This window comes from Danio rerio, chromosome 1, assembly GCF_049306965.1.
Source record: "Danio rerio strain Tuebingen ecotype United States chromosome 1, GRCz12tu, whole genome shotgun sequence".
Taxonomy (NCBI): domain Eukaryota; kingdom Metazoa; phylum Chordata; class Actinopteri; order Cypriniformes; family Danionidae; genus Danio; species Danio rerio.
In genome coordinates this window covers 55,962,501-55,975,313 of record NC_133176.1, presented here as the reverse complement: position 1 = coordinate 55,975,313, position 12,813 = coordinate 55,962,501, and the positions used below count along the sequence as shown (strand labels likewise).

Sequence of the window (12,813 nt, the reverse complement as noted above, 5' to 3'; positions counted from 1 at the left end):
ATTTCTGTGAACTAAAGCTGAGATCGGAAAAGACAAACATGCGAATTTATTTGGCGATTTGCACATTTTAAATAATTAATCATTGTGGCTGAATCACATTCAACCACACGGGATGTCGAATAAACATGAACTTGGTGTTATGGGTATTTAATTCTTTAAAATGCCGCGAAAACATTTGCGCATAGAGCCTTGAAGAGATTCATTGACTCGAGCCGAGCGAACAAATCAATTCGTTCCCGTGAGTGGGCTCGTTTTCTTTGACTTTAGCGCCATCTGGCGGAAAGAACAATAAACTGGTTCGCGACCGTTTTTCGGCTTCAACGTGGAAGTTCCGGCAGGGCTTCACAAACGATAGAGTTCTCAGCTTGAAACCGTAATTTTTAAGTGTTACAGAGATTTGAATGTTTGTTTGAGAAGATCCTAAACAAATTTTTAGACTAATCTGCAGTGAAATTAAATGGAATAAATTGGAGATGCCGGGGATTGAACCCGGGGCCTCATACATGCAAAGCATGCGCTCTACCACTGAGCTACATCCCCCCTAGAACTAAGCTCAAGAAACAATGGTGGTGGTTCAAACATACGATAAACATTACCAACGATCAAGATATGTTGGTTGGAAAACATGCAAACTCCACACAGCAACGCCAACTGACCCAGCCCAGGCTCGAACCAGCGACCTTCTTGCTGTGAGGGGACTGCTCTACCCACTGTGCCACCGCACTCCCACTTTTTAAGAATATTACATTTAATTTCATGCACCGCCTTTCCTTTTTTATGGTCCATCTCTGACTATTAGCTTGTGTTGCACTTATTGTTTGTTTGACATTCTTGCCAGATTTTGATCACGTCCACAAAACCTTTGATTAGGTCTGATTGGGTCGGCCCATTTTAAAACCAGCTGACTGTTGCAGCTTGAGCCAAATGCTTAACATTTATTATTATTATTGTTGTTATTATTACTGCTATCATCATCATGATATAAACAAATTGCAAAAACTAAAAAGCTGCCTGCATGTAAAAACAATACATACAAAAAAAATAAATTAATTTAAAAAACTGACCGGCCCACATTAAAGCCAATTCTGGCCATCTGCCATAATTGCCAGATGACCAATCCGCTCCTGGTTGGAACCATAAAAAAATGTAAACACCGTTCATCAATTATGTCATAGTGCCTGTGGGGCAACATTAACTCTCATAATACATTTACACATTTCTAGTGAAGATATTGATAATTCACATAATTATTTTAACATTTTAGTCATTCTGGCATTTAAAAAAAATCTGGTGGGCCGCTGTGTGGGCTGTCCCCACACAGCAAAAAGGGTGCTCCGGTTTCCCCCACAAGTCCAAAGACATGATGTTTCCCAGTGATGGGTTGCAGCTAAAAGAACATCCGCTGAGTAAAACATATGCTGGATAAGTTGGCGGGTCATTCCGCTGTGGAGACCCCGGATTATTAAAGGGACTAAGCTTACATAAAATTGATTTGATTAGTTTTAATACTTTTCGGTAATATTTGTTGTTTTGATGTTGTTAAAGTGCTAATTAAAAAACAGTTACAATTGTGTTTAAAATAATCAAAAAGAAGTGAATATGCTAAAGTTTACTCGTCAACGGAAACTGCTTATCAAATATTTAATCATGATAAATGTATTAGGTGTTTTATAAAAAAAATAAAAATGATTCAGGTCCAAACATAAAATGAGCTGAAGAACCTTATGGGAATATGCAAATGAATTTGAGGGATTTGTAGTTAAAATAGTATTAGTTTTACAATAGAGCACATTCTGCAACAGTGTAAACATGAATTTTGCATTTTATTAGACAGTATAAGAGAGATTCATTACCATTAATGGGCTCGTTTTCTTTGACGTTAGCACAATCTGGCGGAAAGAATAATGTTAAAAGTCTTTAGTGTACGCAACCATTTTACGGCTTCAGTATGGAGGTTCAATAAAGTTTTGGTGCAGAGAAAAACACTGCTTGAAACAGTGTTACACAACTCTCAGTAATAGTTGTAGGCACAGATTAAACAGCATTACAAGACAAATTCGTTGTTCAATAGACTAAAGTGGAGATGCCGGGGATTGAACCCGGGGCCTCATACATGCAAAGCATGCGCTCTACCACTGAGCTACATCCCCGCTGAAAATATTAGACAAAACACTGCTGCAGGTTCACACACCTACCAAATATTAATAGCAATCAAATAAAGTTGTTTGCAGCCACAGACTTTAAAAGAAATATATACATTTATTTTGACACTTTTTCAAAAATCGGTTTTGACTGTTTTATAAAAAAAAAAAATTCAGGTTCAAACAGAATTCTTAGACCTATTTTTTTATTATTATTATTAAATAAATATTACTTTTACAAATAACATACGGAAAACATCAAAAGGTTGAGAAATATAAATGTGCAAAGTTACATAACAATTTAGGAGCAAACGTAAAAATTATGTTTCAATATAATTCAAGTCATTTTCCAGAATACAATTTCCTGATAGCACAAAAATTATTGAAATAAATTTAATGTTTATTTTATTTGCATAACAAAAAGGCTAACTCAGATTGATAACGTGTATGTAACGAGCTAATTTCATGCGTCTTTGCACAATAATAATAGTGCAGAAAACTTTTTACGTCAACCACCTCTTTATGGCCCTGAGGAGGTGGCAGGTGCACACTTCAATATTGAAATACTTGACCGCAGGTGGATTATGCTGTAGTGTGTTTTTAATTATAAGATCAGCCATAATTGGTTGTGTTTTCGTTTTCCTGTATGGCGGAAATGACAAAGTGTTCAAGATAAACTATCGGTCGGAGAAACTAAAGTGGAGATGCCGGGGATTGAACCCGGGGCCTCATACATGCAAAGCATGCGCTCTACCACTGAGCTACATCCCCGCTGTGTAAACGTGTGCCCGAACATGACAAGACTCATAAAACAAGGATAACTTGGCATAATGAGTCATATTTGTGCTTTCATTTTATTGAATTGAGTAACGAGTTCACCTAAAATATAAATGTCCTCAGCATTATTTTCACACTAGAGTGGTTATAAACCACTCGAGGATTTCTTTCTGTGAACACAGAACAAGATTTTCTGAAGACTGCCCTGCTAAAAAATCCAGCTTAAACCAGCCTAGGCTGGTTGGCTGTTTTTAGCTGGTTGACCAGCCTGGTGTTTTGGCCATTTCCAAGCTGGTGGAAAACGACCTGCCAAATCCAAATAAAACCAGCTTGACCAGCCTGATATAAGCTGGACATAGCTGGTTTTGGCTGGACTCCCAGCTTGGCTAGGCTGGTCAAGCTGGTTTAAGCTGGTCATCTCCCAGACTGACCAGCTAAGACCAGGCTGGAAATGGCTGGAAACCAGCCTGGAAGAAGCCAAAACCCCTCTAAAACCAGGCTGGTCGACCAGCTAAAACCGGCCAACCAGCCTAGGCTTGTTTAAGCTGGATTTTTTTAGCAGGGTGGTGAACAAAATCATCAATTGATATCTATAGTAGGAACGATTTATACTGCTTTCCCCCAACATTTGTCCGCACATCTGTGTTCAACAGGACGAACCCTGAAGGAATTTTGACCTTTGCATGCATTGCTCAACCATGTGCTTAACCTATCACTCCATACATGTATGCTTAATTTCATTCATTAAATTGATTTGAGCTTAATTAAAGCCTCTGACAGATCTTTGTACTTGGGGGACTTCAACATTCCCCCTTTAACCAATTGTTTAACTAATTTTACTCATTGTTAGAATACTAATCAGGAAAATCCTGAGAGATTTACTGCTGGTTATTAAAAGACTTTTGAATGTTGACTTCAAAAGTAAATAAACAACGAATGTCAGTTTCTATATGGGCGACCTGGTGGCGCAGTGGGTAGCAAAAAGGCCGCTTATTCGAGCCTCGGCTGGGTCAGTTGGCCTTTCTGTGTGGAGTTTGCAAGTTCTCTCCGTGTTCGCGTGGGTTTCCTCCGGGTGCTACGGTTTACCCCTCATGTCTAAAGATGTGTGTACATGTGAATTGGGTGTGCTAAAATTTACCATGGTGTGTGTTTAAATGAATGTGTATAAATGTTTCCCAGTGATGGGTTGCAGCTGGAAGGACATCCGCTACGTAAAACATATGCTGTATAAGTTGGTGGTTCATTCCGTTGTGGCGACCCCAGATTAATAAAAGGGATTAAGCCAAAAAGAAAATTAACAAATGAGTAAATGAGTTCCCATATGGGTGGCTCAGAGGTTAGCAGCAAGAAGGTCGCTGGTTCAAGTGCTGGCCGGGTCAGTTGGTGTTTCTGTGTGGAGTTTGCATGTTCTCCTCGTTTTGACGTGGGTTTCCTTCAGGTGCTCCGGTTGCCAAAGACCTGCGCTATTGGTGAATTGAAGAAACTAAATTGGCTGTAGTGTATGAGAATGTGTGGGTGATTCCCAGTACTGGGTTGCAGCTGGAAGGGCGTCCACTGTGTAAAACATATGCTGGATAAATTGTTGGTTCAATCCACAATGCTATTTCAGGCATATTTAGCATTATTTCCCTCCAAAAAACATTTTTTGACACTTATTTGTTTAATAATGAATCAATAAACCTCCACTCAATTCTGAAATGTCACACTGACAGGAACAGGACAATCACACAAGAATGACTGAAATAGTTTTTTAATATTTCAAATGTAAACACATACATCGTAACACAGAAAATAATGGCCATGGCGGGACATTTTAAAATAGCCTATTAATCTTTCATTAAACAGAAAACATCCCGTTTGTGAATGATGACCATCGAGAGCAGTTTAACATTGCTATAAAGTGCTTCAGATTTGGACCAAAGACAATACTAGTTTTATTTCTTCTTCTTCGTTTCTTCTTCCACGTCGTTAAATGTGCATTAAGGATTGTTGTCTAATTTCTGAAGGTGTTTGACCAAACAGCACCTCAAAGATTTGGAAAATCTACTCAATCAGTAGCACCTCATTGCGTTTGGTCACTTCTCGCTGTAGGCGATCAACAACGGTGCTGTAGAGAGCACTGGTCACGATGGTAAAAGTGGTCAAATAAACCTAAACAAACCGTTTACACAGGATAAAGAGGCACATCCTGAGTTAATAAAAGGACAGTTCACGCACAAAAAAAAGAAAATGGCCTCATCATTTACTCTCCATCGAGTGGTTTCTTTATTTTGCCGAAAATAAAAGAAGATATTTTGAAGAATGCTGCTCCCTGACATCCATCGACTACCATAGCAGAAAAACATAACTACTGTAGGAGCCTTTATTTTTTTGGTTGTAATTTTCTTTCACACCACTAGATGGTGTATAATGTAGTTATGCTCTCCTAGCGATGACCTGCGGGGAATGGAAGAAGGTCAAACGTACTTTTTGACCGTGATGGACTTGAGTATGTTTTTATTGATTAGTAGTGAGCAAAGCGAGGCTTCATGATAGCAAATGTGTCGAAGCCTCGAAACGTTTTGAAACCCGTCTCTAGAGTTACACCTAGTGGTCATATTTGTGTATTGCTCAGTCACCTGACCTGGGTGTTACGAATAACCTCAGTCATGTGACCTGGATGTTTCGAATCACCTTAGTCACGTGACCTGGGTGTTACGAATAACCTCAGTCATGTGACCTGGATGTTTCGAATCACCTTAGTCACGTGACCTGTGTGTTACGAATAACCTTAGTCATGTGACCTGGGTGTTTCGAAGCACATTACTCACATGACCTGGGTGTTACGAATCACCTTAGTTAAGTGACCTGGGTGTTACGAATCACCTTAGTCACATGACCTGTGTGTTTCAAATCACATTAGTTAGGCGATCTAGGTGTTACGAATCACCTTAGTCATGTGACCTGTGTGTTTCAAATCACATTAGTTAGGTGATCTGGGTGTTACGAATCACCTTAGTCATGTGACCTGGGTGTTTTGGATCACATTACTCACGTGACCTGGGTGTTTCGGATCATGCTTCGATGCAGTGTTTCGGAATACTTGCACTTCGAGATTAAACACTGTGTCGAAACATCAGTTTTACGTCACCCATACTTAATTTTAATGTTTACTTTTTAAATTTTGACTAAATTGACAATAAACGGATTGGAATATACAAATTTCTTTTTAAAGGTAAGGACATTTCATTTTATTATCAAACTGTTCAAGGAATAAATGCGTCAGAACCAACAATGGAACTATATGCAGCTACAATTACTATGGAAGTTAAAGAGAGACATTCTTCGAAATATCGTCGACAGAAAGTAAACGATGGCAGTATCATCTTTTTGTTTTCAGTGTACTGTCCCTTTAAATCTGTATCAGAGGCCTACGGATGTCTCTCCAGGCCTTACTGTACAAGGAAACTCTTGTTTTAGTTCAAGACAACAAAAAATATTCAACACTGCTCTATAATATGATCATTTCGCTAAAATATTGAACCACTTGACCTGGTTTTGGCACGGACACTTGAATTGCTTCGGAACAGATTCACGATACGAACTTCTGCCTGTTTCGCACACGAAAAAAACAATTCCCGCCGAAAGTCAGCGACCATCCGTTGATACCCACGCGAAAATACTTCAGTGTAATGAAGCTACAACATGCTTGAGCTTACGATGGCGTCCTAAACACGGCATCCATGTAAAGCATGCAATAAACTCCGAAAGCCGTCCGCTCTGTCGTCACATGAGACGTTAGATAAAGACCCCACTGAGAGTGCGCGCTCTACGGCTGCTGTCCAATAGCGGAGTGTTGTTTCAAGGCACCACACTTTCAAAACACTTGACAACAATAGTGAAACATTGCACATCGGAAAACAAAATCACTTGAGTATAGTTTCAAAATGCATATATCTAAAAAAATAACGTAGAAGAATAGTTGCTGAAATGCAAAGTGTTTTGAAGCCTGCGTTAGATGAGGAGATGAACTTCGGCCCTGAACTGGATCTCATTGGCAGTGTTTCGTTGATTCTCGAAAGAAACTCCGCGGACGTCTTTCGTCGATTGAACATTCACCGATTGTGGAGCGAAAAGCTTCAAGTTTCATTGAGTTCACCATGAGGGAGTGGTGAGCGCCAGGCTCGACTTTCCTCAGTGTTTACTCCAATCTTCTTCTCTTTTTGCATTGATTTGCATTGGTTTGTTTCAGTAGTGTGTGTTTTAGGTCCAGCGCCCATTTCCGGGCACACAAACACACTGCTGAAATACAACAAAAAACTAAAAAGTAGTACAAAAAATGACACACTAGTCCCGTGAAGGTTTTTGTAACCAGATCACACCACTGTCTCTTTGGCCTTCTCGTCTGTGAGGAAGGCGTTCAGTTTCGAAATGTCCACAACGGCATCATTTTTGTTCATGGAAATGTCTTTTAAGTGGTCCTCGTCACTTTGGTCCTTGGCAAAATTGACAAAAACCTGAAATGAACAGACAGAAAGATGCATTAAGTCCCAATGGATTGCATTCCCCTATTTTTTATGTACTTTATTTTGTATAACGCTGTGTATTACAATATGTACTGTTGCAAGGCAGATTTACAAAATTAAATTATTACAACATTAAAGTCCAAAAGTTATTTAGCAGCTTTTATTTGCATTTTAATCATTTGATTTCGTTCTTTGCAAAATTGTATTTTTATTTTCATCTCCAATTCACTTCCTAATCTCCACTTCACTTCCTAATCTGCAATAGCCTCTCTGAATATCACACTAACTGTACCAAAAAAAAAAAAATTCTAATACTACTAATACTTCCCTTCTTAGACTTTACAGACCTGAAACTTGCCTATAGCACTTATTCATTGTTGCTCTTAGTTGTGTAAATTGCTTCCTTGTCCTGCTAAATGACTAAATGTAAAATGTAAATGTAAAATTTTACACCAGTGCTTAAGCTGTTCAAGATTTGTTGTTTTTGGCTTACCAAGGCTACATTTATTTAATAAAAATGCCGTAAAACATTAATATTGTGAAATATTATTACAATTATTACAACAGTTTTCTGTTTTAATGTAAAGGAAACTGTAATTTATTTGTGTGATGCAAAACTGAAATTTTCAGCATTATTATTTCAGTTTTTAGTGTCACATTATTCTTCAGAAATCATATAAAGATGATGATTTGATGATCAGGAAAAGTTTTGTATGCGAAAAAGTCGCAAAAAAAATTAATTGCAAAAAAAAAAGATCTTGGTGTATCTTTGTAATAATCTTTTGTAGCATAAATTTACTTTACGTAACTTTTGATAAATGGATTCTTGGTGAATAAAAATTTTTTTTTTTTTTTTTTAGTGTTTCCAGCAATTGATGCACTACAAGCTAATTGACATCTAAACCTGAATGTCACTGAAAAATCCCATAAAACAATTTCGGGCCCCGTTTATGTACACATGGTATTAAAGGGAGAGTTCACACAAAATAAATAAAAAACTCATTGTTTCCTTCTGGGTTCTTACACCTTTTCCAACTTCAAATTCCAGCCCTTTTTAAGCTCTTTCAAGGTGCATTTTTATGCTTTTCCAGCAATAAACAACCACATTAAGTTATGTTTATATACGCTGTATGTAGTTTTTTACATTTAAATCAATTGTGCTATTTTATTAAACACAATATGACATTTTAACTTAAACTGTTGAATACTTTGAAACATGGATTTATTGGGAGATTTCACCCAAAAATGATAAAAATAAATAAATAAAAATGAATAAAAGCAAATGAAAAGACCGTTCCTGCAATTAAGATGACATTTGCAAATAAAGTTACATGTCAACGGTTTTAAACTATTTCGAAGTGCTGCGTTTGGCGTTTTTAGGGAAAAATTTGGCGTGAATGTCTCGTAAATACACAACATTTTGCAATGAAAACTAGTCGCCCTCCAATAATTTTATGCATTCACACAAATGCTCCGAAATATATTTTTGGCACCCGTACGAACCCTGTTCCTTATCCTCCGCTTGATAAACTGAAGAATCAAGTAAAAAACACCCATAGACTTCGGTAGTGTTTGTTAGTTCATACTATGGATGTCAATGTCCGCTTTTCCCCAACATTCTACAGAATATCCTGTCTTGTATTCAACCGAAGAAAGAAATTCATAAAAATAAATGAGTGTATGCTGGTAAAATGTTCATATTTTGGTAAACTTATTTTAATATTTGTTTTGTCAATCCAATGTTTCTGTTTTGCAGCTTGATTACACTTCAAATTAAGGGATGACTGAAAACAGAAGGCCTGTGGTATTCTTACTTGGTCTAAAGTGGTCTGTGAGACGGAGTAGTCCTCGATGTGGAGCTGCTCTTTGTTCTTGGAGAGGATGTTGAAGATGCGAGCGAGGGAGGTCAGGGATGAGGACAGCTGGTACTGCAGCATGTTTCGGTGTTTCTCCTTCAGCGTACTGCCCGGCAGCTCCCGCTCGATGAACTCCATCACCGGCTCCAGCCGCGGATCGGCGCCTGCCACCCGCAGGATGATGGTGTACCCGTCACCAAACCTGCAACAGGAGCAGATACGCTCAGTCAGTACATTCAGACTAGGGTTGCCAAATTTGTTACAGTGAAATACAGTGAAGTCTGAATTATTATACCTCCTGAATTATTACCCCCTCTATTTTCCCCCTAATTTTTGTTTAAAGGAAAGAATGCACATTTCTAAACATAATAATTTTAATAACTTATTTTTAATAACTGATTTATTTTATCTTTGTCATGATGACAGTAAATAATATTTGACTAGATATTTTATAAGATACTAGTATTCAGCTTAATGTGACATTTAAAGGTTATACTAGTTCATTAAGTTAATTAAGCAAGTTAGATTAATTAGGCAAGTGATTGTATAACAGTGTTTTTTTCTAAAAATCAAAAGAAATATTGCTTTAGTGGGGCTAATAATATTGACCTTAAAATGGTTGTTAAAAATTAAAAACTGGTTTTCTTGCTCTGATAAACACCATTTGGGAAATATTTAAAAAATAAAAATCACAGAAAGGCAAATCATTTGATTTCAACTGTAGGGACATAACTAAATACTTCCAGCAATTTATTTATTGATGTCGGTGCAAATAGCCTAGTGGTTAAGTGCATCGATCCATGGTGCTCAAATTGACCCGAGTTTGATTCCCGGTTTAAGGCCGATCTTTCCCCTTTTTCTTCTCCCAATGCTTTCCTGCGTATCATATCCCAAGAAAAATGGGTAAAAAACCTAAAATAAATATTATAAAAAAACATCAATGTTTAGTGATGCACCGATCGTGATTTTGCATGTCAGATTCTGATGACTGATTATTTACAAGCAAATTGGCCGATTTACTTGAGACTTTTCTATTTTTTTTTAAAGCTAGAAATAATATATTGAAATCTAATTATAGAATAAAATGTTTGTTTTGCTTTATCAAAGGCTGAATTTTCATCCAAACAACACTTTTGTCCAATCAAAAGTGTTGCATACATTCGCTTGGGCATGTGGTGATTTTAACTAGATTGTATAATTGCAAGATGTATTATTATAATTTATCTAAATGAAGATGTATTATTATAATTGATCTATCTAAATGAAGATGTATTATTATAATTTTATTATAATAATCTGTCATAAACTATATGTCATGTAAAAACAAAAACAGTGGGCAGGCTAAATGAAAATGCAGATTCATTCTCTACCAGCAGGTGGGGCTTTTTCACCTTATTCCTTTTGTATGAGAGGGAGATGCCATTAGAATCTTTTTGGCCCGAGACTTCCAGTCTCCTTCTCTTCCATTCATTTTTTCGACGTTAAAAACAGCTTATTATGCTGCTTGATGATCCAAACTGATTTTGTCTTAATTATTACATTATTCTACTTTTTATGTATAGTCATGAACACACTTGTTTGTAGAGCAAGTAGTTTGACCGTTTTCTGCCATTTATTATTCCTTGGAATTTCTTCCACATGCAACTGAACAGGATGTTCTAAAACAATGGCGAAAACGAGGGCACTTCTGCATTATAGAATAAGGTCAATAGAACTGCAGGAATAAATGCATTTCCTTGGTTACTGCTGTAAACAGGTCAGCTGCTCTGGTATTTAATAGGCATCAAATGGAGTTCATTTAAGAATAAAGCACCATCTGAACTCAATAAACTTACTTGTTCTTTAAATGCTGCACACTGCCCAGACAGCGGAACCTGCCGTTCACCATGATGGCCATCCGAGTGCAAAGAGCTTCACATTCCTCCATACTGCAGAACAAAACAAGCGTCAAGTTAAAAATCACAAGAAAATCAAAATGATATAAATGGTAGCCAAGGCAAAAGGAAATTTGCTGAAGGGGGCTAATGATATTGATCTAAAATGTTTTTTTTTTTTAAATATTATTAAAAACTGCTTTTATTCTAGCTGAAATAAAAGAAGTAAGACTTTCTCCAGAAGAAAAAAACTTTATAGAAAATACTGTGAAAATCTGTTAAACATCACAAAAAGAGTGAATATTGCATAGGCGGGCTTATAATGTTGCATGTATCTGTCTCACCTGTGTGAGGTCAGCACGACGGAGCGTCCCTCTTTAATGATGCTGAGGATGCAGTTCCACAGGGCCCGCCGTGCTTTGGGGTCCATCCCAGTGGTGGGTTCGTCCTGTAACCACAATAACAGCCAGGTTAACCGTGGCCCACAGATTGAGCAGAAAACACAGGCAGAAAACCATGAAGAGTGGGAAAAGAGTGATCATGATCCTGGCGTCTGCGCTGCCTCTGCTCAACAGCTCGACTGCTCAACACAAGCATGCTCCTCTGAGAGTTAAACGCTTCACGCCGTATTAAAAATGTGGCAAGAGCTAAACGCCGTGTGGGATTTTGACATTTTTTTTGTGCTTTTGTTCTGGGAAAAAGAGGTCTGGCAGGCCGTCAACTGGAGGACTGTTACACAACAGCACTGAACTAAACTGGAGCGAGTGTCACAAGATCTTTTCATGAAATGGAGGTGACCTAAATACACCCATATGCAGATCTGTGCGTGTTTTGGAGAGAATGAAAATATATTTTGGTCCTTTAGTCTCTAGCAGTTTTGTTTATTGATGCTTTTGAATAGCATTATGGGAGCTTGATCATTCTTTCAACAACTTTTAACCTTGGAAAGTTGTAAAATGTGACTTTCATGCGTATTTTTAATAGTTTAAACTGATATATTGTCTGGGTGGGTGTTTCATATTGCATTACAAAAGCCTAGTAATAACTGCCAGCACATTTTACACTTATTTCTCTATATATTTTTCCCTATTCGTTATATTATTTCAAACTACTAAAATGTCAATAAAAGTCACTTTGTTAAACTGTAGAGCTGAATTTTCATCATCAAAAGGCGACCGAGCATGTGGTGATCATTTAGGAAACCACTCTCATATCTTTCGGTGATGCCTAAAACTGCAGCAGTTCTGGAAAGATATCTATAAGGTACTTGGAGATATACTTTGAATATTGATGTTCCCTTTGATCCAACCGTGGCAGTTCTAGGCATGGTACTTGAGAGTATGGAGGAAAGAAGAGTTATTTATTTACTTCAAATATTGCTTTCTGCAGCACTAAAATGCATTACGTCTAATTGGCTCAGATCAGACCCACATACATATGAACAATGGATCAAATTGATTAGAGAAAATTATGAAATGGAAAGAATAACTTATTGGCTTAGACTCCAGATGAATATATTTGAAGCACGATGGAATTATTCTAAGAATTATACATAACTAACTTTAAACATACAATGTAGATTTAGTAAACAGCCACATTGTGTACACGATAAGTATATGAGACATCTCCCACCCCCTTTTTCTTATTTATTTATTTTTTA

General features: G+C 37.3%; 1 protein-coding gene and 3 non-coding genes across 4 annotated transcripts in view; all 4 read right to left on the bottom strand.

Moving 5' to 3' along the window:
• Positions 1-468: 468 nt before the first annotated feature.
• On the bottom strand, positions 469-540 carry trnaa-ugc (transfer RNA alanine (anticodon UGC)). The gene has a single exon. It is a non-coding gene; the product is annotated as a tRNA-Ala (tRNA).
• Positions 541-2,078: 1,538 nt separating this feature from the next.
• trnaa-ugc (transfer RNA alanine (anticodon UGC)) lies at positions 2,079-2,150 on the bottom strand. Its single transcript has one exon. It is a non-coding gene; the product is annotated as a tRNA-Ala (tRNA).
• Positions 2,151-2,840: 690 nt separating this feature from the next.
• Positions 2,841-2,912, bottom strand: trnaa-ugc (transfer RNA alanine (anticodon UGC)). The gene has a single exon. It is a non-coding gene; the product is annotated as a tRNA-Ala (tRNA).
• A 1,740-nt stretch (positions 2,913-4,652) lies between these two features.
• Positions 4,653-12,813, bottom strand: part of abca1a (ATP-binding cassette, sub-family A (ABC1), member 1A) — a 68,096-nt gene continuing 59,935 nt past the window's right edge. The window contains exons 47-50 of the mRNA NM_001309465.1: positions 11,498-11,601; positions 11,115-11,207; positions 9,238-9,481; positions 4,653-7,414 (exon numbers count right to left, since the gene is read on the bottom strand). Coding sequence (NP_001296394.1) covers positions 7,274-7,414; positions 9,238-9,481; positions 11,115-11,207; positions 11,498-11,601 — 582 coding nt within the window. The 3' untranslated portion in view covers positions 4,653-7,273. The remainder of the gene's footprint in view (positions 7,415-9,237; positions 9,482-11,114; positions 11,208-11,497; positions 11,602-12,813) is intronic.